Source organism: Rhincodon typus, chromosome 25 (assembly GCF_021869965.1).
Source record: "Rhincodon typus isolate 14 chromosome 25, sRhiTyp1.1, whole genome shotgun sequence".
NCBI lineage: Eukaryota > Metazoa > Chordata > Chondrichthyes > Orectolobiformes > Rhincodontidae > Rhincodon > Rhincodon typus.
The window spans coordinates 17,186,716-17,213,432 of NC_063356.1; the positions used below are offsets into that span (position 1 = coordinate 17,186,716).

At 38.4% G+C, this 26,717-nt stretch overlaps 1 protein-coding gene across 1 annotated transcript in view; it reads left to right on the forward strand.

The window, feature by feature from the left end:
* Positions 1-26,717, forward strand: part of LOC109937296 (sushi, von Willebrand factor type A, EGF and pentraxin domain-containing protein 1-like) — an 86,409-nt gene that overhangs the window by 45,684 nt on the left and 14,008 nt on the right. Inside the window, exons 36-55 of the mRNA XM_048611959.1 lie at positions 3,441-3,537; positions 4,424-4,497; positions 5,857-5,953; positions 6,566-6,639; positions 7,778-7,874; positions 8,257-8,330; positions 9,791-9,887; positions 10,509-10,582; positions 13,478-13,574; positions 14,583-14,656; positions 16,022-16,118; positions 16,771-16,844; positions 18,448-18,544; positions 18,911-18,984; positions 20,290-20,386; positions 21,088-21,161; positions 21,706-21,802; positions 22,412-22,485; positions 24,963-25,059; positions 25,642-25,715. Coding sequence (XP_048467916.1) covers positions 3,441-3,537; positions 4,424-4,497; positions 5,857-5,953; positions 6,566-6,639; positions 7,778-7,874; positions 8,257-8,330; positions 9,791-9,887; positions 10,509-10,582; positions 13,478-13,574; positions 14,583-14,656; positions 16,022-16,118; positions 16,771-16,844; positions 18,448-18,544; positions 18,911-18,984; positions 20,290-20,386; positions 21,088-21,161; positions 21,706-21,802; positions 22,412-22,485; positions 24,963-25,059; positions 25,642-25,715 — 1,710 coding nt within the window. The remainder of the gene's footprint in view (positions 1-3,440; positions 3,538-4,423; positions 4,498-5,856; positions 5,954-6,565; positions 6,640-7,777; positions 7,875-8,256; positions 8,331-9,790; positions 9,888-10,508; positions 10,583-13,477; positions 13,575-14,582; positions 14,657-16,021; positions 16,119-16,770; positions 16,845-18,447; positions 18,545-18,910; positions 18,985-20,289; positions 20,387-21,087; positions 21,162-21,705; positions 21,803-22,411; positions 22,486-24,962; positions 25,060-25,641; positions 25,716-26,717) is intronic.

Sequence of the window (26,717 nt, forward strand, 5' to 3'; positions counted from 1 at the left end):
TTCAGTTTAGAATTCTAATTTCTTGTAATGGGAGGAAACACATACTCAGTGCTTTAATTAGCATTGCATTTTAAAGGAGCACAATTTGGGAAATGAGAAACGGCTATTCATTAAATCAATCATGCTCTGTCCATGAGAGTTTTACTCATCTCCTCGAGTTCAAATGGTATTGTTGGAGCAAGGAGAGAGGTTTTTCTGTATGATGAGACACTTTTTTGAGTGTGTAATGTTACCATAACTTTGAGTTGACACCAAGTGGTATTTCTGTCATGGGAGATCCATGAGAACGAAGTAGGGGAAGATAAAGGAAAAGTTAAATTAATGTTAATAATCCATACTTTAATCATACCTCAAATCTCTTCTCTTGCTCTTCCATTCAAAATTAACTATGCTAATATATCTGTGCCTGGCACATTTAGTTGTGTTAGTGTTCTGATATAGTTGATTTAGTTGATGCTTAAGTGAAAGAAATAGATGTTGATGAAGTCATAAGGTTGGTGGATGACTGTAGTCATGTTGGTGGAAAGCAGATAATGCAATGGAAATGGATATCCATGATTTTTCAGGTGAATAAGAGAGACATGAGAGTCTGCACCACATTTCATGAAATGTGAGAGAGAGAGAGACAGAGAAAAAAAGTTGTGAACTGTGAACCAGTTAGTCTAGCACCTGTCATTGGGGAAAATGCTGTAAAATTTAAGAACTAAGAATTTTTTAGAAAAGTATAATATGATCAAAACAAATCAACATGGTTTTATAAAAGGGAAATGCTGTGTGGCAAATTTATTAGCCTTCATTGAAGTTATAACTATTGGGTTAAATTCTGGACTGCCAGTCAATGCAGATCACATGAATTTCCAAAAGGGTTTTTTTTTTAGCATGCCGTGGATAAGGTTCATAAGCAATGTTCACGAAGTCGTTTCTTGGTCAAAAAATGTTCTAACAGACTTGTCAACTCAGGCTCAGATATTCTGATGGTCAGAATCTTTGGAGCAAGATAGACTGGAGTTGTGAATTGGGATTATGTGGAAGCCAGAGACTGCTGACTGTGGGAATTGCACAGAAATGGAATTTCCAATGGGCAAATCTGTTGCATGTGGAACCTTCCAAAAGAATGCATTCAAGTCAAAGAGTTCTGAGAATGCTGCCTTACCTAAACATAATAATTACCCAGGAGAATTGAGAGGATTAAAAACTGAGTCTTAACTCCTGGATAACCACTAATCTAACCTCCACACCTCACAACTGACCTCCCAAGCTACACGTCTCTGCTCCGTACGCTGACACACACAAGATTCCTGAAAACCACTCCTTGACTGGACTCACCTTCCAATGCCACCTCAGCTGATACTTTTCATATATGGCACTCTGGAGCCAACACTGCCTATAATGCTTCCATTGCCTAGCCTGAGTCTTCCTGGACACAACCGGCCTGACCTTGCCTTTGATCCATAAGCCCCTGTCCATACCAACCTGAGACTGCCTCTCTGCCCCATACCCAACAAAAAAGACTTCTGGTCTGATACCCCTCACCAGACAAGACAAAATCCATCAGAGGCTAAACCTAACACCTGACATGAGACCTGACACCCCTGAAGGGGGCATGTTGGTGAGGGAGGGTTGCTTACTGTCGATGTGCTGTGGCTGGGGGGCTCATTCACACTAAACAATGAAATGCCAGCAGGAGGATATTGAGTAATCACTAATCACACTCTGTGTTCAGACTTATAAACTTCATGGAATACACCATCTACTGCCGTGATAAGGGTGTGTAGAGCAGAGCTTGAATGTCTTCTAATTTTCAGAATTCTTTTTTTTTTGTGAAGGTACTCTTAAATATCTTTTGCCCCTAAGGTTTTGGAGTAGATTTGTAGCTTGGGTTGTGGTTGGTTGGCTCGCCAAGCTGGTTCATTGTTCCGCAGACGTTTCATTACCCTGGTGGGTAACATCATCAGTGCAGCCTCCGATGAAGCGCCATTGTGTTTTCCAGCCTGGTATTTAAACTCTGGATTACCTCGCTTCCGGTTTTCCTTTGCAATGAAGTGTATATGGGGTCGAGTTCTATGTGTTTGTTGATGGCTTTCTTCGTAAACGACACCAGGAAGACACTAAACGCCCTGACACACTCATCACACTACCTTATGTCAGGAACACATCGGAACTAACCACAAGACTCCTACGACCAGTGGGCATCAGAATAGCGCACAAACTCTCATCAACCCTACGACAACTGCTCACCTGAACCAAAGACCCACTACCCACTATGGACAGGACCAATGTCATATACAAGATTCCCTGCAGAGACTGTGACAAACACTATATCGGACATACAGGAAGGAAATTAACAACAAGGGTACATGAACATCAATTGGCTACAAAAAGACACAACCCATATTCACTCAGCTCTATCCACATGGATAAGGAGAACCACCAATTCGATTGAGACAACACCAAGATCCTGGGACAAGCAAAGCAGAGACAAGCACGGGAGTTCCTAGAAGCCTGGTACTCCACAAAGAAAGCCATCAACAAACACATAGAACTTGACCCCCATATACATTCCATTGCAAAGGAAAACCGGAAGTGAGGTAATCCAGCTCAATGGACTCCAGAGTTTAAATACCAGGCGGGAAAACACAATGGCGCTTCATTGGAGGTTGCACTGATGATGTTACCCAGCAGGGTAATGAAACGTCTGCGGAACAATGAACCAGCTCGGCGAGCCAACCAGCCACAATATCTTTTGCCCCCCATGGCTGCTAGTCCCAAACATTTAGTGAGTAGATGGATAGCTGACATTGACTGGAATTTAATGGATTCAAACAGAGTGTGGACATGCTTGTGGGCATTATACCTAAATCTTCTCCAGTGATCCCTCCCTACTCCAGACACCTGTTATCTGCAATCCAGCATAGATCCTCAGTCTGGGCATTGGAACATTCATAGGAGCAGCCACTGCTCTGGTAGAGTTGCTGGCAATGGAAATCTGCCATCCTCTGTCTGGCAGCTCGTGGGCAGATGAACTTCCATAGCTGAGGAATTGGTTATGAGGTGTGAAGGTTATATGCAAGCCCCAAGCTGCCCAAAGGGCACTTTTCTCCATGGAAGTGATGAGCAATTCACATTGGTTCACTAACTGATGGTGAGGTTTCTGTTTTATAGAATGAAATCTGTCCATTATGTCCTTATATTGCTGTTGAGGATTGTTGTTGGTCAATAGAGTGCCCAGGTGGTGTGAGGGATTATAGATTTAGCAAGTCTTGTATTTGTAATACCATAAAACTGGAAAATAAATTCCAAATTTAAGATAACTTGATAATCTGAGAATTGTGTAATTGTATATTTCATCTTCATGTTAACAGTCTGTGGGAAAAAAAAACTGATGGAGAATTTGGATTTTTCTGATATTTCTGCCTTTTCTCATTTTATTTTCTGTATAGCAATAAACTGTGGAAACCCTGGTTCAATTCTGAATGGATATTTTAAAGCATCAAAATGGACAGTTGGAAGTAATGTTACCTTTTATTGTGACATTGGGTGAGTCTTCAGTTTATAACTCACTGAAAAATGTTAGTGAAGCATTGTAGTATTATAAAATTGTGATTAAGACAGTGTTGGATGACCACACATTCATTCCATTTCTCATGGAAGCTCTTCACATTAATTCTGAGTGAGGCTTCCATCCTAGGGTTCAACCATCAACTTAAACAAAACCCTTGGTAAGGATTGAGGTGGGATTGTTAGTGGTGGAGTATGAATTTTAATGTCAAAATAGAACTGTTAAATGTATTAGCAGTAGCAAGGCACACAAACTGAGACACAAATCAAATGTCCCTTGGTGCTGTTTCTACAAAATGTTTAACATATATTAGATACAGCATGACATTGAATTAGAATTAGAGTTAAAATTAGAAATGGAATTAGGTTTTATGGCCACATGTACTCAAGTACAGAGATACAGTGAAAAATGTATGAATTTGCTTTTTCTGTTGCCATCTTAGGTACAAAAGTGCCTAGGTACAAAATCATAGGTATAAATTAGAAAAGTAAAGGAATAAAGTTAAAAGTTAGCATTATAATCCTTCTGAAGCAGAGAAGGAGAGGAAAAAATAAAAGCGGAGGGAGCAGACGGGCCAGAGCTTGGCTTCAGTTTGATGCCATGAGTCCGCGCTCGGCCTCAATTTGGGTCTGCACTGTGCTAATGTTTTGTATGTGCATAGTACTTTTATGAGGTGTTTTCTGAACAAAAATGCAACTGCATTTGATTTCTATTTCATTGTTCTGTTATCCTAGTGCAAGGTTTGATTTATTGATAGTTGAGTAGATTTTTCTTTCATGAGCCTCAGAGCTCCTACATATTCTGCTCAGTGACACATTTTTTTCATTTAATCTTCATGTCTGAATGATACCATTCTTTTTTTAGTTACAAAATTATCGGCAGAGATTATCGACAGTGTACAGCTGATGGTTGGGATGGGGAGGTTCCATCCTGTGAAGGTAAGTTATATTTCTCTATTTTGTAAAATGACTGGGTTACATGTCCAAAAAAAAAAATAATTGAGCCACTTACAGTGAGTCATCATCGCTCATGTCCAAATTTTCTTCCTTACATTATTTTGACATCTTCTATTTTGGAATTCTTTCTTTGAATTGGAGAAAAAAGATGTTCATTGCTTTTTGATTCACATTGCATGTGGAAAGAACATTGTAAGTACACTGAGAAATGACCAGTTATTAACTCGTTCCTACTCCTTCCAGAAGAATTTTTTTTTTTTTACCCGAGCATCATGTTAGTTTGGAGCAAAGAACCGAGTTCCAATGGGTGAAGGAAAGTTTAGGAGATGCTCAGTTTAGTTACATTTTGGAATTAGCAATTTGGGGCCATGGAAAGTAAAGGTACAGGAAATTATGCAATCCATGCTAATTATCCATGTTTAAATTATACAGAGGGCAGGGGTCTGAATTATCACTCCCTTGTCTGGTGTCAGCTAGATTTGAGGATTGCTGTGGGGCACATCAGGGGTTTGCCATTAGGTGAGTCTGTGGATTGTTGTCAGCTGTGTCAGCTCGATCAGGGGTCAGTGGTGTCAGCCGTTCCCAGGGATTCTCAATAGTGGGATCGGAGAAATTCATTGGCCTAGCCTGGGGAGTGCTGTCTGCTGTTGGGTGGTGGGGGGCAAAGCAGAATGCTGTACAGTTGTGGGTTGAAGCACTTTAGAGTAATTATCGCTGAGCCCATCAGAGTTTAGTTGAGCCTCAGAGATTGAATGGGACACATGCGTCTCTCCCTTGACTCCTGAAGGCAGCCCAGCAAACGCTGCAACCTTGTCACGGTGTTCCTCATTGCCAGTCACTCAGTGCCCAATCATGGGGGCCATTGAAATCCATTTTAATGACCATCCTTGTGACTCACTGCACATAATTCTCTGGTGACTGACTCCATACATCAACCATCCCAACCCCCATTCACATCACTGATGTCCTAGGATTCAGTGGAGATCCTTTTTCTGGTTCCTGGAGTATGAATGGGAGCAGCCACCAGTCATAGAGACACTTTCAGCAATGGAATACTGCTTACCACTGGCTCAGGAAGATATTGAATTGCTGCTAGTGACTGGTGCAATTCCATTCATAGTGCTTTGCAGAGGGACAGCAGTTTGTTATTCTGAGGTTTTGCAGATCATGAAAATGTTTTGCTTTTGTATTACCGTATATCTGAAAGTTGAATTTATGATTTGGGATAACCTGATTTTATTGTCAATTTCATTCGTGTTTGTATTAAATATTTCAGTGAAAAGTGCTGTTATAGAGTTTGGAGTTTTGTTTCTAGCTTTTCTTATTGTATTTTCTGTGCAGCAATAAGCTGTGGTAACCCGGGGGAGATTCTGAATGGACGTTATATGACACCAAATGAGACAGTTGAAAATAAAGTGTTTTTTTATTGTGACTTTGAGTGAGTATTCAGTCAATAAATTAGTGAAAAGATTTTGTTGAAAGTCTATTATTTTAATGCTACAATTACGACAAATTCAAACTGCCATCTCTTGTGCATGACATCTCTGATGATGGTTGAGCATGTAAGCTGTGATTGGATCTTCCAGTTTAGTGTTGAAAACTGAGAACTTTTAAAATATTCGCTGTACTAATCGAAGCCAGTGATGTTATGGCTTACATTGAATATTAATGTGCAGTTGGAAATGCTGAATGTGTTATTAATCCCTAGGTCCATAATCTGAGATCAACACAGGATATCAAAGTCTGCTGGTTTCTTAACTGTTTAAATTATATTGTAAATCAGCTGTAAAATGAGCTAGAAGCATCAATATTTCTCCTGTGCACAGTAGTTTATATTGAGTCTGGGCAGTCCTTTTATTTGAGCAAATAAAAACTATATTTGATTCATTCATTAATCTACAGACCTAGTCCCATTTTAAAAGATGTTTTGAAATTTGTTACTGTTTAGATAAATTTATTTATCTTTGGACCTTTTAATCTAATCAGTGAACAAGTATTGTCTAAGTGACCTCCAGTTTATTGATACAAGTGGTTCGCTTCTCTTTTTTAGATACAAGATAGTGGGTAGAGATTATCGACAATGTACAGCTGAGGGTTGGGATGGTGATGTGCCATCCTGTGAACGTAAGTTATGTTTCCTTCTTTTTATAAAGCAACTGATTGGCTGGTCAGTGCTAAATGATTGGCCTACTTCCAATGAATTCTTTTTGTAGTGTTGGTTGGCATCCAAGTTTTCTTCCCTTCAGTAGTTCGACACCCTGCAGCTTGGAATTCTGATTTCCTGGAATGGGAGAAAACATTAACTCAAAACTGTTTTCAACATTGCGTATTAAAGTACATAATGTGTGAAATGAGAAATGACCATTCAGCAAATCAATCCTGCTCCTTCTAAAGACCTTACATTTTTTCCCTAGCTCAAATGATGGTGTTGGAGTGAGGACTTGAGTCTTGATGTGCAATGAGAAGTTAAAAGCTGCTAATGTTAGTGGAACTTAAGCTGACAGACTGTAGTCATTTCAGCTTTGGGGAATTCAGGGAAAGCAAGTGGAAGCCAAAGTCAAAGTGTATTCAGTTCTCCTAGTCCAATTTCTTTTTCTTCCAATCTTGTTTAAAGATCCTACTTTGACTTTACCCCACTGAATTAGTTGCCTTACCTGAATTAGTTGCCTATAGCTACCAAAGGGAAAGCTCCATTGATTGACATTTGAGTGAAAGTAAAAGATTTTATTGAGGCAACAAAAAGAAAAAAGGTGTAAGGTTTGGTGGTGTTGGTACTGAGGGAAAACAGGTAACACTATGGAAGTGGGAATAAGTGATCATTGAGATGAGCTGGAAACTTGATTCTATGATTTCCTCATATAAGGAAGCCCATGCCCTTTAAATGATGGAGACCACTGAATTCAAATTTTTGAATATATTTCATGATAGTGTCTAATTTTCATAGGCATATGTATACCTCAGCTCCTCCATGTCTGCTTGTCTGCCACCATTTAGTAAGCAAGTGAAGTTTGATACTGGTAAATACTTTGAGCTATTGAAGCAAAGGGACCTGTTGTTTTGAGGCATTGTGGACTAAGTGGAAGTCCTCCAATTGTTTTCTAATTTTGAAAATTAATTTACTAAGTAAGCGTAACTTGGCATTGTGGACAGGTTTTGTTGTAGCCATTCATCTTCATGCAAAGTATTGTGAAATGAAAGAAACTGTTGCAAATTTTGAAGGTTTCTTACTTTTCCATCTGTTCTCATTTTATTTTGTGAGCAGCAATAACCTGTGGTAACCCTGGCACAATATTGAATGGATATTATAATGCACCAAATAAGACAGTTGGAAATAAAGCTACTTTTTATTGTGATATTGGGTGAGTATTCAGTGCATAAATTATTAATGGACTATATAACTCTAATGTTGTGATTAAGACTATTTCAATGCCGGTCTGTCTCTTGTTCTTCACATTTCTGATGACATCTCTTCATGTTATTCAGAGTAAACCTGATTCTTTTATTATTTGATGAACATAATTTTCAAAGGAATATAAAATATGGTGTGACTTGGCAAACATTTGATGAATAGAGTGAAATTTGGGAAAATGTTTGCCTTTTAATTGACTACTTGGTGTTTTAAAAACAGTTTCTTGTTATTTTAATTGACTTTTCTTCCTTGAACATTGTAATTCATGCCTGGTCAGTGCACTGGAATATTTTGCTAGTTATCCTGAAGATGATTGATTTTTGTTTTTCTAGATACACAATGCTGGGTAAGGATTATCGGAAATGTACACCCGAGGGTTGGGATGGTGAGGTACCATCCTGTGAATGTAAGTTCTGTTTCTTTTTTTTTGGTAAAGTAATGAACTTAACTTCTCTTTCAAATTTTAAAGCTACTGTCAGTGCATTGTTAGAGATTTGATTAAATTTCAAGTTTTCTGCCTTCCAATTTTTGTCCAACTTGGAGGTTTATCTCTGTAGAATAGGAAGAAACAGCTGAGTAATGATGATATTCATCATTACATATTAAAGAAAACTGAAGTGTGGTTTGAGAAATGAACATTCAACTCTGATTCATTAAATCAGTTTTGTTTGTTCCAGAATTTAATCATCTGCCCTACTGCAAATGTTGGTGTTGAACCCTGAAGCTGGATTTTGATATGGAATGGGTTATTTAGGAAGTACTGACTTTAGGGTAACTGATAAGCATGTAATTTTGGCAATTGGAAATCTAGAAAGTGAAAGTGATAGATATAGGAAAAGTTCAGACAATAATAATGGTCCATAATTAAATCACATTCATATCTCCTTGTATTTTTTTTCTGTTTCTGTTTTAATTTATTCATACATGGGATGAGGGTGTCACTGGCTCAGCCGGCATTTTTCGCCCATCTTTACTTGCCCAGAGGGCAGTTAAGAGTCAACCACGTTGCTATGGGTCTGTAGTTGCATGTACGGCAGGCCAGGTAAGGATGGCAGTTTCCTTCCCAAAAGGACATTAGTGAACCCAATGGGTTTTTCTGACAATCAACAATGGATTCATGATCATCATTAGACTCTTAATTCCAGATTTTTTATTGAATTCAAATTCCACCCTCTGTCACAGCAGGATTCAAATGCGGACGCTCAGAACATTAGCTGAGTTTCTGGAATAATAGCCCAGCAATAATACCACTGGGCCATCGCCTCCCCCAGTTCATGTGTGATCTGCAAACTCTGCTACATTTGGAGCAGGTGGTGCTTGGACGGTCGGGTAAATAAGTTATTGGGTGACTTGTGTACTTTTGCAGAGGCATCAACACTGCCCATCTATGCTCCTGACGGTTTCTTTCTATCACTTTTTACCCAAATTAACCTTTCTTCATTTGTTCGATCACAAGACGGTGACTCCCAGGGGTTGAGGGCTAAAATTGATCTCTTTAGAGATGCTTTGAGTCCAATCTTAAAACATTTCTGTGCTCCTCCTGAGAGATTCCTGTCATGAATGATTTCCAAGTAGAGCAGTTGCTTCCAGAGTCTGGTAGAAGAGTGATATGTTCTGCCAGCAGATTTGCCTCTGCGTAATTATCACCTTGATACTGGGCAAGTTCTAACTCCCATTGAGCAAATTACTATATTCCATTAACTACTTTGATAAAGATATTATGGAAATTGGATTCAAAAGTTGAAGTATTTTGTCACACTGATGCATGGTATCTTTCATGCTAAATATTTAAATTGCATAGAACAGAAGTGTTGAAGATTTTCAGTTTTGTGACATTTCTGCCTTTTCTCATTTCACTTTGTGTAGCAATAAACTGTGGTGACCCTGGCAAGATTCCGAATGGATATTATATGGTGCCAAATGATACAGTTGAAAATAAAGTAACATTTTATTGCGATGTTGGGTGCGTATATTCGACTTAAGTTCATAAATAATTTTGCTGATAGACTGTGCTGTTATAATGTTTAATCACGAGAATTTGAAAAGTCCGTAATTTTAGTATCCTGCATTTTTGATTAGTGTTTTCATGTCAATATGAATCAGACTTCGAATTCATTGCTGAGCTGACAATTTGTTTTGTAAAAAACCATTCATGCACACACCAAGTTCAGGGATTTTACTGTATGGAGTTGGAAAGTACATTGACAGATAGAAATATTGAATTTGTTGGTGGTACATAGAACCATACGTTGAAGTCAACACTGGATGACTTTACCTGTTTTGTTCCTCAAAATGCTAACGTTATATTGTATGTTGTTCCAAGGTGAGTTGGCACATCATATTCATCTTGTAAATTATATTTCATATGAAGTCTGATCAGCATCAATTTTAGCAATGGTGTAATTCTATTCAAGTGCAAATTCATATTTCTGTTAACTTATTCTCACATTTGATTTGATTATATATAGTTTGGTGACAAGTGACTAAACATTTACTCTCTGACCCTTACTTTCTTACATGGTCCGGACTTTTCAAATTAATGTTCAGTACATTGATACAAGTAAATTAATTCTCTTTTACCTAGATACAAAATGGTGGGTAGAGATTATCGACAATGTACAGCTGAGGGATGGGTTGGCGATGTTCCATCCTGTGAACGTAAGTTTCCTGTTTTGTAAAGTGACGTTCTTGTCTGTATCAAGTGATTGAGTTACTTTCAATGGATTGTCATGTAATGTTGGTTGGCATCCACGTTTCCTTCCCTCCAGTATTTTGACATCCTCCTGCTTGCACTTTTGACTTTTTGAAATAGGACAAAATATTTATGGGACATAACATGTCAAAGAAGAAGTAACTGTTCATCAATTTTCCGCCCATGTTAATGATGGAGAAACAAGCTAGGATTTTGTGTGTGATGTGACATTTCGGAGGTGGTTATATTAATGGAGATGTGACTGACATGAAGTGGTAGAGCGGATTATGGGGGAGCAATAAAGTGGAAGTGCCTGATAAAGAAAACATGCAACCAATGTTTATGATCCACTCCTCTCTATTTCTTATACATTTTTTGTTTAAAGATTCAAATGGGGCTGTTCCTGTGCCTTACTGAATTAAATGTGTTAGTGCAGCCTATAGGAAACTGTTGCATTCATTTACTGTAGAAGTTTGAATGATAGTAATAGATATTGTGGAGGTGACACAAACACAGCGGATGATTTAGTGTCATAGAATTGTACAGTATGGAAACTGACCCATTGGTCCAACTTGTTCACGCCAGCCAGATATCCTAAACGAATTTAGTCCCATTTGCCAGCATTTAGTCCATATCCCTCTTAACTCTTCCAATTCATGTACTGATCCAGATACCTTTTAAATGCTGTAATTGTACCAGCCTCCATTACTTCCTCTGGCAGCTCATTCCATACACGCACCACTCTCTGCATGATAAAGTTGCCCCTGGGGCCCCTTTTAAATCTTTCCCCTCTCAGCTTAAACCTATGCCCTCCCCTACCCTGGGGAAAAGACCTTGACTATTCACCCTATCCATGCCCCTCATAATTTTATAAACCTCTATAAGGTCACCCCTCAGCCACTGACATTCCAGGGAAAATAGCCCCAGCCTATTCAGCCTCTCCCTATAGCTCAACCTCTCCAACACTGTCAACATCCCTGTAAATCTTTTCTGAACCCTTTCAAGTTTAACAACATCTTTCTTATAACAGGGAGACCAGAATTGAACGCAGTATTCCAAAAGTAGCCTAACCGATGTTCTGTACAGATGCAACGTGACATCCCAACACCTGTACTCAATGCACTTACCAAAAAAAAGCTAGCATTCCAGATTGTGTTGTGGTAGATTTGATAATGCTTTACAAGTCAAATGGTCACTTTTTCATTTTGAGGTCCAGCATACTTGAAATAACAGGTTATAATATTTGTGACTTTCTTGAGCTATTCCAGAATATCTACAGACTGTCGTGAGGTAAAGAAAGTACTAACTTTATTTAAGAAACTTTATACAATATATTCAACTTGCAATGAGGCTGCAAGAAAGAGCAAGGTCATCTGTGACATTGCATCACTTCCTCCTATCATGTATACTTTGCTGATTAGCATATCACAGAGTTAGATATAGCCCCTGAAACGACATGAGCAACATTGCAATAACAGTTTGTTTATGTACAGGACCAACAATTTTCAGCGCCTTCTGTCCTGTAGAAGTGGATTTTTAAATATGTTTGCTCCTTCATGGTTACCATGCTGTAGACATTTAGTAAGTAGTTGGATATTTGCTATTGGCTGGAATTTGATACAACCTGCCAGAGTGGATGCGAGATTAGGAAAGGGTTATTGGTGGAATTAGGCAGAAGGAGCCACATCAGATTCCAAATGACAAATGTGTGTTGGTTATGTGTTGTCCAATTCAACCTGTTAATGAGCCACTTGAGAGCAATTATCACTGAGTCCATCAGAATTTGGGGTACCTTAGGGTAACTCTCCAATGCCTTCTGAAGACCACACAGGAAACAATGTTGGATGCCCCTGCACCACATAGTGAGAGTTCCTTGTTTTGAGACAATCAGCACCCTATGGAGGCACCTAGCATCAGAAAGAGGGACCATTCAAAGAAGCGCTACCCTTGTCCCCAGTTACCCCTACAGCTGCGCTTTCCAGTGACCCCTGGCCCTGTCTCAATCCGCTGTGTCCTGCAATGCAGCAGAAGTGCCTTTCCTGGGCCATGGAGCATTAATATCTGCAGTCACCATTCATAATACCATGCAGTGCCAGTAGGGCGGCACGGTGGCTCAGTTGTTAGCACTGCGGCCTCACAGCGCCAGAGACCCGGGTTCGATTCCAGCCTCGGGTGACTGTCTGTGTGGAGTTTGTACGTTCTCCCTGTGTCTGTGCGGGTTTCCTCCCACAGTCCAAAGGTGTGCAGGGTAGGTGGATTGGCCATGCTGAATTGCCCATAGTGTCCAGGGATGTTTAGGTTAGGTGGGTTAGACCTGGGAAATCAGGGGTAGGATAATGGGTTTGGGTGGGATGCTCTTCAGAGGGTCGGTGTCGACTTGCTGGGCCGAATGGGGATTCAAATAGGGATTCTATGAATAGATGCTAGTCGTGTAGCCAGCAATGGAGAACCAGTTCTGGCTTTGATTTCATGAAAGGCCCACATTGGCCTGAGAGCCCTTAAATCAAATTGAGCCTTCTATGTATGGAAGTGATGTGGGGCTCCCACTGGTTCACTCATTGATGTTGAGGATCCCCTTACTAGAACTAAATCTATCCGTGTTGTTTTTGGATTTCTTGTCACAAATCGTGATGTTCATTACAGAGACTAGTTGCAATGAAATTTCATGAGTTTAGAGAAAATCCTGCATTTCAAATGCCATAATTTAGGAAAATGAATTCCACATTTAGAGTAACTTGTTATTCTACACAACTGTGTGGTATTTCATCTTCGTGTTAAAGCCTGTGAATGGCACTGAAAAATCTTTGGGGGTTTGTTTTCTTGTAACATTTCTACCTTTTCATATTTTGTTTTCTTTGTAGCAATAAACTGTGGTCACCCTGGTTCACTTCCGAATGGATATTATAAAGCACCAAATTGGGCAGTTGGAAGTAATGTTACCTTTTATTGTGATATTGGGTGAGTATTCAGTATATAAATTAGTGAATAATTTTAATTTAAATCTACTATTTTAATGTTGTGATTTAGAAGATTTCAAATGACCACACGTTCATCACTTTTTGGTTAAAATCTTCATGCGAGCACTGAGGGAATTTTAAAAAAAAATCCATCATACTGTTCAAGGTGTGGGACAGTAATATTGGAATAGGAGTACAAATGTAAGGATAGAAGTGTTAATTTAGCAAAGTCCATAAGCTGAGATCAAAAATGATCCTCTTAGAACATAGAACATAGAACTGTACAGCACAGTACAGGCCCTTTGGCCCACGATGTTGTGCCGAACTTTTACCTTAAACCTAAGGTCTATCTAACCTCCACCCCTACCTCATACTATCATCCATATGCCTATCTAATAGCCGCTTAAATGCCCCTAATGAGGCCGACTCCACTACCTTCTCCGGCAATGCATTCCACGCCCCTACCACTCTCTGAGTAAAGAACCTACCTCTGACATCTCCCCTATATCTACCTCCACTCACTTTAAAACTATGCCCCCTTGTAATAGCTACCTCCACCCTAGGAAAAAGTCTCTGGCTGTCCACTCTATCTATACCTCTGATCATTTTGTACACCTCTATCAAGTCACCTCTCATCCTTCGTCGTTCTAAAGAGAAAAGCCCTAACTCTCTCAACCTTTCCTTGTAAGACCTTCCTTCCATTCCAGGCAACATCCTGGCAAATCTCCTCTGCACCTTTTCCAACGCTTCCACATCTTTCCTGTATATATTCCCCTGTATATTTCCTCTTGTATGCTGGTTCTTCAAAACTCTTAAATTAAGGGTGTCAATGCAAAGATGAGCTTTATGGACCAGTGTTTCCCTTGTGCACTGTACTTGTAACAGTTTGTTGATACTTAATACATTTTTACTTGGCAAATCTTAGATTTCTCACTTGTTCAGCGCAATGACACACCTTTTCATTGAAGACTTATGTTTGATAACCGGTGATTCACTTTTCTTTCTTTAGATACAAAATTATCGGCAGAGATTATCGACAATGTACAGCTGATGGTTGGGATGGCAAGGTTCCATTCTGCGAACGTAAGTTGTATTTCCCTGATTGTTAAAGTAATTGACCTGCATGTCTGTACCAAATGATTGATCCATTTCAATAAATTATAGTACAGTGTTGTTTTATGTCCAAATTTTATTCCATACAATAGTATGACACCCTATAACTTGGAATTCTGTCATTTTGGAATAAGACAAAAGTATTATTTGCTTTAATTCACATTGTATATTGAAAGATAATACTATTATCTCTGAATCCATGAGAGTATGGTGAAAGCTTAGGGTTACTTAAATTTATTAAATTTACACGTCAAATCAACTGTCTTCATCCCAGAAGAACTTCATTTTCTGTCCAGCATCAATGTTAGCTTTGGAGCAAAGAGCCAAGTTTTGATCATTGAAAACAAGTTTAGGTGATGCTATTGAGGTTGGTTGGCTCGCCGAGCTGGTTTGTTGTTCCGCAGACATTTCGTTACCGTGCTGGGTAACATCCTCAGTGCAGCCTCTGATGAAGCATCGGTGTGTTTTCCCACCTGGTTTTTAAACTCTGGGGTCCGTTGCGATGGATTGCCTCACTTCCGGGTTTCCTCCATATTGGAATGTATATGGGGTCGAGTTCAATGTGTTTATTAATAGCCTGCTTCGTGGAGTGCCATGCTTCCAGGAATTCTCGTGCTTGTCTCTGCCTAGCCTGTCCCAGGACCTTGGTGTTGTCCCAGTCGAAGTCGTGGTTCATCTCAGCATGCCTCTTGAAGCCTCTGGGGATAGAAGGAATGTTGGCATGGAGATATAAGGGCAAAGGTTGGTGGGGGAGGACATTAAGTTAACACAGAGTCTATAAAGAAATGTGGAGATAGATGGCATGACATGAGTTAATGTTGAAGCTTTGAGGGGGTCTTTGGGTCATGAATAGCGAGCATAGGTTGTCATGGAGGATAGGAAGTATATGTGGGATACATGGATGGCATGATTTGTCATGAATAGGGCTTGGTATGTACGTGGGAGATGAAGAGGTATGATTGGTGAGGGCTACTAGGTTTCATTGTTTTTGTTGTAACTAGGATCAATCCAAGAGAACCAAGGCCAAGCTTATAACCAGGCAACTTTGACACTTGGCAGCCACCCTGGCATTCTGCCAATTGTTTCTGGGATTTAAAAAACTAAAGAACTGCAGATGCTAGAAATCAGAAACAAAATCAGAAAGTTGAATCCTATCGTGGCAAATGGTGAAATTTAAATTCAACAAATGGAAATTGGGAATTTTAAAAAGACGTTACACCAGGAAGCTAAAATGTTAGCTAATAAATGCTGGTCAAACCAGAGATGTCTACATGCCATGGCAGATGTTTTGGAATTTTGTTACATTTCTATCTTCTCATTTTGTTTTCTATGCAGCAATAACTTGTGGTAAACCTGGGAAAATTCTGAATGGACATTATAAGGCTGCAAATGAGACACTTGGAAATAAAATTATCTTTTATTGCAACTTTGGGTGAGTATTCAGTAAATAAGTTACTGAACAGATTTTGGTGATAGTCAGTGTTATTTTAAGGCTGTGATTATGACAACTTCGGACGCCATCTCTCATGCGTAACATTTCTGATGATGGCTCAGCATGAGACCTCTGAGTGACTATTATAGTTTAGCATTGAATTGACAATTCTTCAAAAATCTATATCATTTCGATGTTTCTATGATGTTGCTGGGCTTGCTGTATTAATGCAAAGGTGGAAATATTGATTATATTAATGATCCCTGGATCCATTATCTGAGATCAACACTGGACATTTGTGTTTGATGGTTCCTCACGAATGATTAAACTGTAAATCATCTCTAAAGAGGGCTATATGCATCAAAATTTCTCCTGTGCACCATGACTGATATACAGTCAGAGCAATTTTTTTTATCAACTCAAGTGTATTTGATTCCTTCATGAATCTGTGGACATAGTACAATGAAGTTTATTTTATGAAGTTATTTTATGATCATATTTTCATATGATACTTCATATTTTATGAAGTTTCGTGCTATTATTATAGATTTATTTCTCTTTAGACTTTAGAATTCTATCCTGGTCAGTCTACTAAAAATTTCTAATTAGCTTTCTAGTTCCTAATACAAACGATTTGTTTCTCTTTTTCTAGGTACAAGATGGTGGGTAGGGCTTATCGACAATGTACAGCTGAGGGATGGGATGGTGATGTTCCAACTTGTGAACGTAAGTTATGTTTCACAGTCTTGTGAAGTGATTTACCCACTTCAACGCATCACTCTTCAGTGACATCCAAGTTTTTTTTCCTACAGTATTTTGACATCCTCCAGCTTGGAATTCTGATTTATTGTAATGGGAGGAAACATCTATTCAATGTTTTAATCAACATTGCATTTTAAAGGAACACAATGTGGGAAATGAGAAATGGACATTCAGTAAATCAATCCCGCTCTTTCCAGAAGATCTAACTCTTCTGCCCAAGTTCAAATGGTAGTGTTGGAACAGGAGATGGGTTTTGGGTACAATGAGACACTTATGAGTTTGTAATGTTAGCTGATTTTGACTTGGCAGCAAATGATGTTGATGGTCATAGGGGATCCACAGGAAGGAATTAGAAGATGAAGGAAAAGTTGAGTCAATATCAATGATCCATACTTTAATTATTCCCCAAATCCCTTCTCTTCCTCTTCCATTCTATTTAAAGATCCTATTATGTCTGTGCCTGACAAATTTGGTTGTGTTAATGTTGCCGATACTGTCAATTAGTTGATGCTTGAGTGAAAGAAATAAATATTGATGAAGTGACAAGATTGGTGGATGATGATAGTGGTGATGGTGCTCTGCAAATGGAAATCTATAATCTTTGAGGTGGACAGGAGATTTTGAAGTCATTTCCTCACCAGTTTAGCTTGATATTTCAAGGAAGGAGAGAGGGAGAAAACTGTGATCTGTGTGTCAGTTAGTCTGACATTGGTAAAATGCTTAAAATTTTAAGGATGTCTTAATAACGCATTTAGAAAGCCTCAATATGATGAGAACACGTCAACACAGTTTTAATAAAGGTAAACCCTGTTTGGAAAATATGTTAAAAGTTTTTGAGGATGTAACTATTGGAGTAGATACCTGGCTTCCAGTCAATGAAAAGTACATGGATTTCCAAAAGGCACATTATAGCAGGCCACACACAAGGTGTAAGCAAGGTAAGTAAGATAGGGGTTCATGAAGTTGTTACTGAGAAATTCATTAAGGCTTCTTAGACAGCATCTTCCAAACCCCAGCCACTATCATCCCTCACTATCATGGTCAGAATCCTGGAATTTCCTTCCTAACAGTATTGTAGGTGTATCTGCACTAAATCTACTACAGTAGATTTCTACCATCTTCTCCAGGGCAAGTAGGGATGGACAATGAATGCTGTCCCAGCCAGTGAAAGCCAGAATCCTTAAATGAATAAACCCACATTGATTTGATTTTGCAACTTTGCATGGTTTTAAGTGACTTATAATCACAGACATTTAAGTACCTATATATCTCCAAAATCTGTAATCCCTCACTATTTAATAAGTAGCTGAAGATGGAGTAGGTCATGTCATTATGTTGTTGAAATCAGAGACAGACCTAGTGTAAGGTATTGCACATTAAGAGGAAGGCTTGCATTGTATTTCCATCATTTTGAAAAATGAGTTCCAAAATCAGGCTAATTTATTATTATTGGCAATTTTGTTGTCTGTTCATCATCATGTTAAAAGGCTGCAAACCGCAATGAAAAAGAAATCAACAGATTTTGGTGTATTGTAACAGAACTACATATCTCACCTTTTGTCTGTAGCAATAACATGTGGCAACCCTGGAGAGATTCTGAATGGATATTACAGTGCTCCAAATAAAACATTTGGAAATACAGTTACTTTTTATTGTGACATTGGGTGAGTTTCAGAATATAAATTATTATATTCTTTTGATATTCTGATCTAGACAGTTTTAATTTACCATCTATCTGTAGATCTTCACATTTTTGATAACAACTCGCTGTGAGAGCAATGACTAAGCCTTATTCCTTCTCTATTCTGTGAACTTACATTTGCAAAGGCATGTAGATATGTTGATTGACTGGGTTGCAAATTTGATAGATGGATAATAATTTGGAAAGTGTTTGATTTTTGTTTTTTGTTAAAATAATTCAAGATAATTTTCCTCTATGGACCTTAAATTCTTATCTGGTCAGCACATTCTAACATTTTTCTACTTAAACTTCAAGTAACTGATGACAGGTAATTTGTTTTCCTTTCTAGATACTCAATGTTGGGTAGAGATTATCGGCAATGTACAACTGAGGGTTGGGATGGCGAGGTTCCATCTTGCGAACGTATGTTCTATTTATTTCTTCTGAAATGTGACCAGCTCACCTTTTATCCTACTAGACGATATCTCAATGAATTTTCTCAGAACTTTGATTCACATCTAAGTTTCCTTCCTTTCAGCATTTTCCCATCCTGGAGTTTGGAGTTCAGTCTCCATGGAATAGGAAGAAACACCTGTTCAGTGATTTTATTCAACGTAGTATGTTAAAGGCAAATAATATATAATTTGAGAAATGGCTTTTCATAAAATAAGTTCTTACAGTTAGAGAATTTAATTGTCTGTCCTTCTGCAAATGTTAATGTTGAAGCATGAAGCTGAGTTTTAATTTAGGATGGGCAGTTTAGGAGATGCTAAGATCTAGTTCTACATGCTAGTGTTTGTTGTTTTGACAATGGGAAATCTAGGAAGTAAAAGTGACAGGTAAAAGAAATGTGCAGACAATATTAATGGTCTATAATTAAACCAGGCATATAATACATTCTCTTCCCTTTCCATTCAAATGTTATGCTCCAATTAGATCAGTATCTCCATTCTACTGAATTTGTTGTGTTAGTGCAGTACATTGTTCCTGATCTAGCTTGTGTGAAAGTAATGGTTTTCAATGAGGTAACAAAAACACGGTGCTAAAGTAGAGCAGAAGATCCCTCACTTCTCTGTTTTAATTCCTTCTCCTTAGGTAGTCCCTTGGGATCAAGTGTGACTTGCTTCCACTTTGGCTCAATGGGTTCTGAGATAGCTATTAAGTCCAATAAGCTCTATGCATATTCTGCCATTTCAAAATGCAGCTTGGAGGGTAATGAGATTTTGGAGGATGTGCACTTTTTAAGAAACCTCAACGTCATCTTTGCGTGTTCCTGACAAAGTCTGTCTGCATCTATGATTTCCAAAATTAGCCTTCTTTCAAATTGTTTGGTCATAAGCCAGGACTTCCAAGAGGAGTCATTAGGTATTTTTCACCTCTTCAGGGTGGACAACCTTTAAGCAAATTAATTATCCATGTGGGAGTCTCCTGCTGGAAGTGAGTTCTAAATAGGGCAGTTGCTTCAAGAACCTGGTATCAGGTGTAAGCATGTTCTATCTGTGTGATTACCACTACTAAGCAAGTTCAAACTCTTTTGCAATAAGGAACTACATTCCATGAACTGTGTTGAAGTTGTTTGAGAGTTGGATTCCAAAGTTAAAGAAATCTGTTATTCTGACTAACTGTGTAGTAGCTTCTTATCTTCATACTAAAAATGTCAATTGTAACAAAAGAACAGATGAAGATTTTTGATATTTCTGGCTTGTCCCGTTTTATTTTTACATGCAGCAATAAACTGTGGTAACCCTGGAGAGATTCTGAATGGATATTATAAGTTACCAAACAGCACAATCGGAAATAAAGTGATCTTTTACTGTGATGTTGGGTGAGTTTTCAGAGTACTAATTGTTGTATGATTTTGGTGAATGACAATACTAGTTTAATGTTTACTCACAAAACAATTTTCAGGTGGCTATATTTGAATTTTTACGTTTCTGATAACAAATCCCCATGTAACCGTGAATGAGGCTTCCAATTTAATATTGAGCTAACAATCTTTAAAATTTCAGACTGATGAAGGCCAGGAATCCTTTGTGCTGGTTTAGGAACATTAATGGAAAGATTAAATTGCTAAATGTATTACACCTCAAATTGGACACCTAGATCACCACTGGAAGGCTGTATCTACTGATTACTAAAAATGTGTCAATCCTGATGAAGGGTCCGGACATGAAACATTAACTTTCCTGCTCCTCCAATGCTGTCTGACCTGCTGTGCTTCTCCAGCTCCACATTTTATCGACTAAATCATGTTGTGAATTGTTCTCAACATGAATTGCACACACCAATGCTCTTCCTGTATTTTGTACTTTTATGGAGTCTGACCAGAATTTCTTTTTAGCAATAATGTTATTCTAACTTCATTTTTCTGTTAATCTTGTTCATTTTGTTTTTGCAAACAGTTTGTTGACAGGCGAGTTTATTTTTCCTCTATAGGACTTAAATTCTTATTTGGTCAGCAAACCGTGTCATTTTCCCTATTACTCTTCAGGTCATGACACAGGTGGTTTGATTCTCTTTTCCTAGATACAAAATGGTGGGTAGAGATTATCGACAATGTACAACTAAGGGATGGGATGGTGATGTTCCATCTTGTGAACGTAAGTTATGTTTTCTTGTTTTGTAAGATTAATAGCAGCAGACAGTCTTCCTGGTAGAATTGCTGGCAATGGAAAATTGCAAGCCTCTGATTGTCTGGCAGGTTGCGGAGAGAGAATTTTTCTTCACCTCAGGCTTTGATCACACGGCAGGCCCAGGTTGGCCAAAGAGCACTTAAATCATACTGGGCCTTCTCCATCGAAATGTTGGCGCCTTCACACTGAGGGGTTTACCAACTGGTGTTGAGGATTCTGCTGATGGAATGAAATCAGTCCATTATGTTCTTGGATTGCTGGTGATGATTGTTGTTGGTCAATATAACGCGCAGTTGTGTGAGGGATTGTCGATTTATGGAAATCCTGCGTTTATAATACCATAAAATTGGAAAGTAAATTCCAAACTTAAGTGACCTAATAGTCTGAACAATTGTGTAGTAGTATATTTCATCTTCATGTTGAAAATATGTGAATGGCAATGAAAAGAAACTGCTGGAGATTTTTGTTTTTTCTGATATTTCTGCCTCTTCGTATTTGATTTTCTGTATAGCAATAAACTGTGGAAACCCTGGTTCAATTCTGAATGGATATTATAAAGCATCAAAATGGACAGTTGGAAGTAATGTTACCTTTTATTGTGACATTGGGTGAGTCTTCAGTGTTTAAATTACTGAATAATTTTAGTATTGGCCTATATTATTTTAAAGTTGTCATTCAGAAAATGTTGGACGACCACACATTCAATACATTTCTTATGGAAGCTCTTCAAGTGAGGCTTCCATCCTAGTATTCAACCAGCAAGTTAAACAAACTCTTGGTGCTGATCAAGATGGGGAATGTTTAGGTTGGCATAGGAATATTAATGCAAACGTAGAAATGTTAAATGTGTTATCATTTGGAAGATCCGTGAGCTAAGATACAAACCAGATGTCTCTAGGCGCTGTTTCTACAAAATGTTTAACTTATATTAGAAGTTACCATGATGGTGAGTTTTAAATGCCAGTGTTTTGTCTGTATATTGTAGTTTTATGGGGTCTAACTTGTGCTTTTATATTTAAATATGAATGCAACAGCATTTGGTTCCTATTTTATTGTTCTGCTACACTACAGCTATATTCGTTATATATTTCTTTGTTGATAGTTTAATACATTTTACCTTCATGAACCTCAGAACTCCCACATGTTCTGCCCAGTGACACATTTTTTTTCAGTTAATCTTCATGTCTGATAATAGGTGGCTTACCATTTATTTTTAGATACAAAATTATCGGTAGAAATTATCTGCAATGTACAGCTGACGGTTGGGAAGGCCAGGTTCCATCCTGTGAACGTAAGTAATATTTCTCTATTTTGTAAAGTGTCGGACTTGCAAGTCTGATAAAAATTGATTGAGTCACTTACATTCAGTCATCATTGCTCATGTCCATTTTTTTTTCTTTACACTAGTTTGACACCCTCTGGCTTGGAATTCTATTTTGAATGGGAGATTAAAATAATTCATTGCTTTTTGATTCACATTGCATTTAGAAAGAACATTGCAGATGTAATGAGAAATGACCAGTTATCAAATTATTGCTTCTCCTTCCAGAAAAATTTATTTTTCTATCTAAGCATCATGTTAGTTTGGAGCAAAGAGCTGAGTTTCAGTGGGCGATGAAAAGTTTAGGAGATGCTCATTTTATTTGCATTTTGGAATTAACAGTTTGGGCCCATGGAAAATAAAGGAACAGGAAATTATGCAATCCATGCTAATTATCCATGTTTAAATCATACCAAGCATGGGTGTTTGGATTGTTGCTCCCTTGTCTGGTATGCAGAGTCTGGATAGTTTCCGACTCAACAACATGAATGGGCAATTTTCCATCCCAGATCAATGGGTGCAAAGTGACTGTTATGCCTGTTATTTCCTGAAATAGTTTCCAACCTGCCATAGGGGCTTTTGAATGTTGGAACTGCTTAATTACAAGGGCTGCTTCTATACATAAGGACATAGTCCTTTTATAATTCTGAACTGTCAATCAAACAGTGCATTTAAAGGCCCCTTAGTCTGATAATGGTAGGTTGTGGAATAGTTGTTGCCCTAATCCCGGAATGGCGACCCACAGCCTTATGTGGATAAACATTGACTGAAATTGCAAGCACTAATGTTTCATAAACTATTGGATGCTAATTCACAAAAATTAAAAGAGCAAGAAGCTTAAATAACATGATGATTCTATGATTCTATTTTATCCACTTTATACATACATTCAATGGGGTACTTTGAACTCTCCAAAAGGATACTTGACCTTCCACAGGAACTCTGGCTAACTTTCAGTGTTAGATCTTTTCCTCAATTTTTTAAATACCATGAGTCATGCTTTGGAAATCTGTGTAACAAAAATTACTTATTCATAAAAATTTAAGGCAACAGTACTTTTTATTGCTGCCTTTGCAGACTGTGAAATGCAACCTGCCTTTATTCTGCCACCACCCCCACCCCCCCCACAACAAAAATGCAGAGGGTGCAAACCCTGGGAGAGGTTGCTATAAATGTTGCAAAACCCCAGGGCCTATGTCTTCAGGGTGACCCAGCACCATCCATCTCTATGAAATGCCTCATGCCCTGGGCTAATAACTGAGTGCTGTGCAGTGCTCAAACAACATGAAAATGATGGCCAAAACTGACCCGACAGCTCCTAAAACACCCAAGAAAATTCTATTGGAGAGGTGACCAATCAGAGTGAAGTGAGGGACAGACTGTATGTGGAACTGCTCCTCCAATCAGAGATCTTATCTCTCCAGTTCTTCTCCAATCACAGGTTGCTTCTCACCCAAATTTCCTGTTGATAGTTTCATTCCTAATCAGCAGCAAATGTGGGAGCGATGTACCTTGTGGTTGGTGGAGCAATTGGGAAGATAAGTGGCTGCAGTGATCACGTCAGTGACATTGGTGTTATCCAAGTCTGGGGATTACTGTCAGCTGGATTTGAGGATAGCCTTGGGGTTTGTCATCAGTTGAGTCTGTAGATTATTGGTGGCTATGGTCAAGTAAAGGCAGGGAGTGCCAGCAGCTGGGTAAGGGGTGAGTACTGCCAGCCAGTTGCAGTGATTGTCAATAGTGTGTTGGAGGATTTCATCATTCTGGTACTGGGAATGCTGTCTGTTGTGGGGTGTTGGGGGGCAAAGCAAAAGGCTATAGGGATGTGGGTTGAACCACTTGAGAGCAGTTATCCCTGAACCCATCAGAGGTTAATTGTGCCTCAGGAATTCAATGGGACTCCATGCCAGCAAATATTGCAGCCTTGTCGTGGTGTTCCCTTACTGTCAGTCACTCAGTGCCAGATCATGGGACCTAGTATAAGGGAGGGGAGCCACTGAAAACCATCTGTGTGACTCACTGCCCACAATTCTCTAGTGACTGCTTCCACACATTCCATGTCACAACCTTGACTCTCATCAGTGGTGTCCTCGGATTCAGTGGAGATCCTTTTGTTGGGACCTGGAAAATAAATGGCAATAGCCATCAGTCCCAATGTCACTGGCTTGAGGAGGTGGATACCTGACATGGTGTTGAATTGTTGCTGAAGATTGATGCATGTCCATTCATAGTCCTGTTGCAGACAGACAATGGCTTATTATCATGAGGTATTGAGGAAAGAGAAGTCTGTCGGTGTGTTACCATATCTCTTAAAAACTGAATTCCAAATTGAGAAAACTTGATATTGTTATCAATTTCATTGTGATATTCTAAAATATTATAATTTATACTCTGTTGTAGAGTTTGGAGTTTTGTTTCTAGCTTTCCTTATTGTATTTTTTGTGCAGCAATAACCTGTGGTAACCCTGGGGAGATTCTGAATGGACATTATACGACACCAAATGAGACGGTTGGAAATAAAATGTTCTTTTATTGTGACTTTGGGTGAGTATTCAGCCAATAAATTACTGAAAAAATTTTGTTGGAAGTATGTTATTTTTATGGCAACTGCATGTGCATGACATTTCTGATGATGGCTGAACACGTGAGTTGTGATTGCATCTTCCATTTTAGAATTGAACTGAGATTTTAAAAATAATCGCTATACTGATTTAAAGTCAGTGACATTAGAGCTTACACGAGAATATTAATGCACAGTTAGAAATGTTGACTGTAATAATGATCCTTAGACAAGTAAGTTGAGATCAACACAAGACATCAGAGTCTGCTGATTCCTGAACTGGTTAAATTATATTGTAACTCAGCTCTAACGTGAGCTAGGTGCATCCAATGTTTTTCCTGTTTTTATGGAGTGTAATCAGCCCTTTTTTAGCTTAGCAAAAATGTAACAGTATTTGATTCGGTCATTAATCTGGGGGCCTAATCCTGTTCTTTTTTTAAAGTATACGCATTTTAATATATATTTTGACAGATTTTTTTTGGATTTCTAACCTGGTCAGTGAACAAATATCTTCTGGTTGACCTCCAGTTTAGTAATGCAAGTGGTTTGCTTCTTTTTTTCTCTAGATACAAGATAGCGGGTAGAGGTTATCGGCAATGTACAGCTGAGGGTTGGGATGGTGATGTCCCATCCTGTGAACGTAAGTTATGTTTCCTTGTTTTGTAAAGTGACTGATTTACTGGTAAGTGCAAAATGATTGACCTGCTTGCAATTAATTATTGTGTAGTGTTGGTTGGCATCCAAGCTTTCTTCCCTGCAGTAGTTTGACATCCTATAAGCTTGGATTTCAGATTTCTTAGAATGGGAGGCAATGTCTATTCAACGCTTTAATCTATATTGCATGTTAAAGTACATAACGTGTGAAATAAGAAATAGCTATCAAATCATTCCAGTGCCTTCCAGAAGATTTTACAGTTTGCTGTAATGCAAATGGTACTGTTGGAACAAGGAGTTGAGTTTTGGTGTGCAATAGGAAGTTTGAAGCTCCTAATGTTAGCAGAGTTTAACTGACAGAAAGTGGTCATCTGGCTTTGGGTGATTCAGGTGAAGCGAATAGAAGTTAAAGGCAAGTGTAATTGATGCTACTAATCCCTTCTCTATTTTCACTTAAATATGCTACTGTGACTTTGGCTCACTGAATTATTTGAGTTATTTCTACCAGTAGGAAAGCTGTATTAATTAACATTCCAGTCAAAGCTATTGATTTTAATGGAGCAACAAACAAAAATGGTGCAAGTTTTAGTGGTGGTGATGTTGTTGTTGATGATGTTGTTGTTGTTGTTGTTGTTGTTGTTGATGTTGTTGTTGAGGTTGAGGCAAACAGGTAATACTATGGGAGTGGAAGTAAGTAAGCTTTGAATTGCACCAGAAACTTTGAAGATATTTCCTCCCTTTTATTATCCAATGTTCTTTAAATGATGAAGATATTGTTAATTCAATGTTGAATATTTTGTATAACTTTGCACTAAATTTCAGTGACTAATGTTCATGGACACACCTATACCTCTGCTATTCCATGTTACCTTGTCTGTCACCATTTAGTAAGTAAGTAAAGACTGATGTTGATCAATACGTATAGCTAAAGGCCCCTGTTGTTCTCAGACATTACAGACTGAGAGGAAGTCCTTGAATTGTGTTCTAA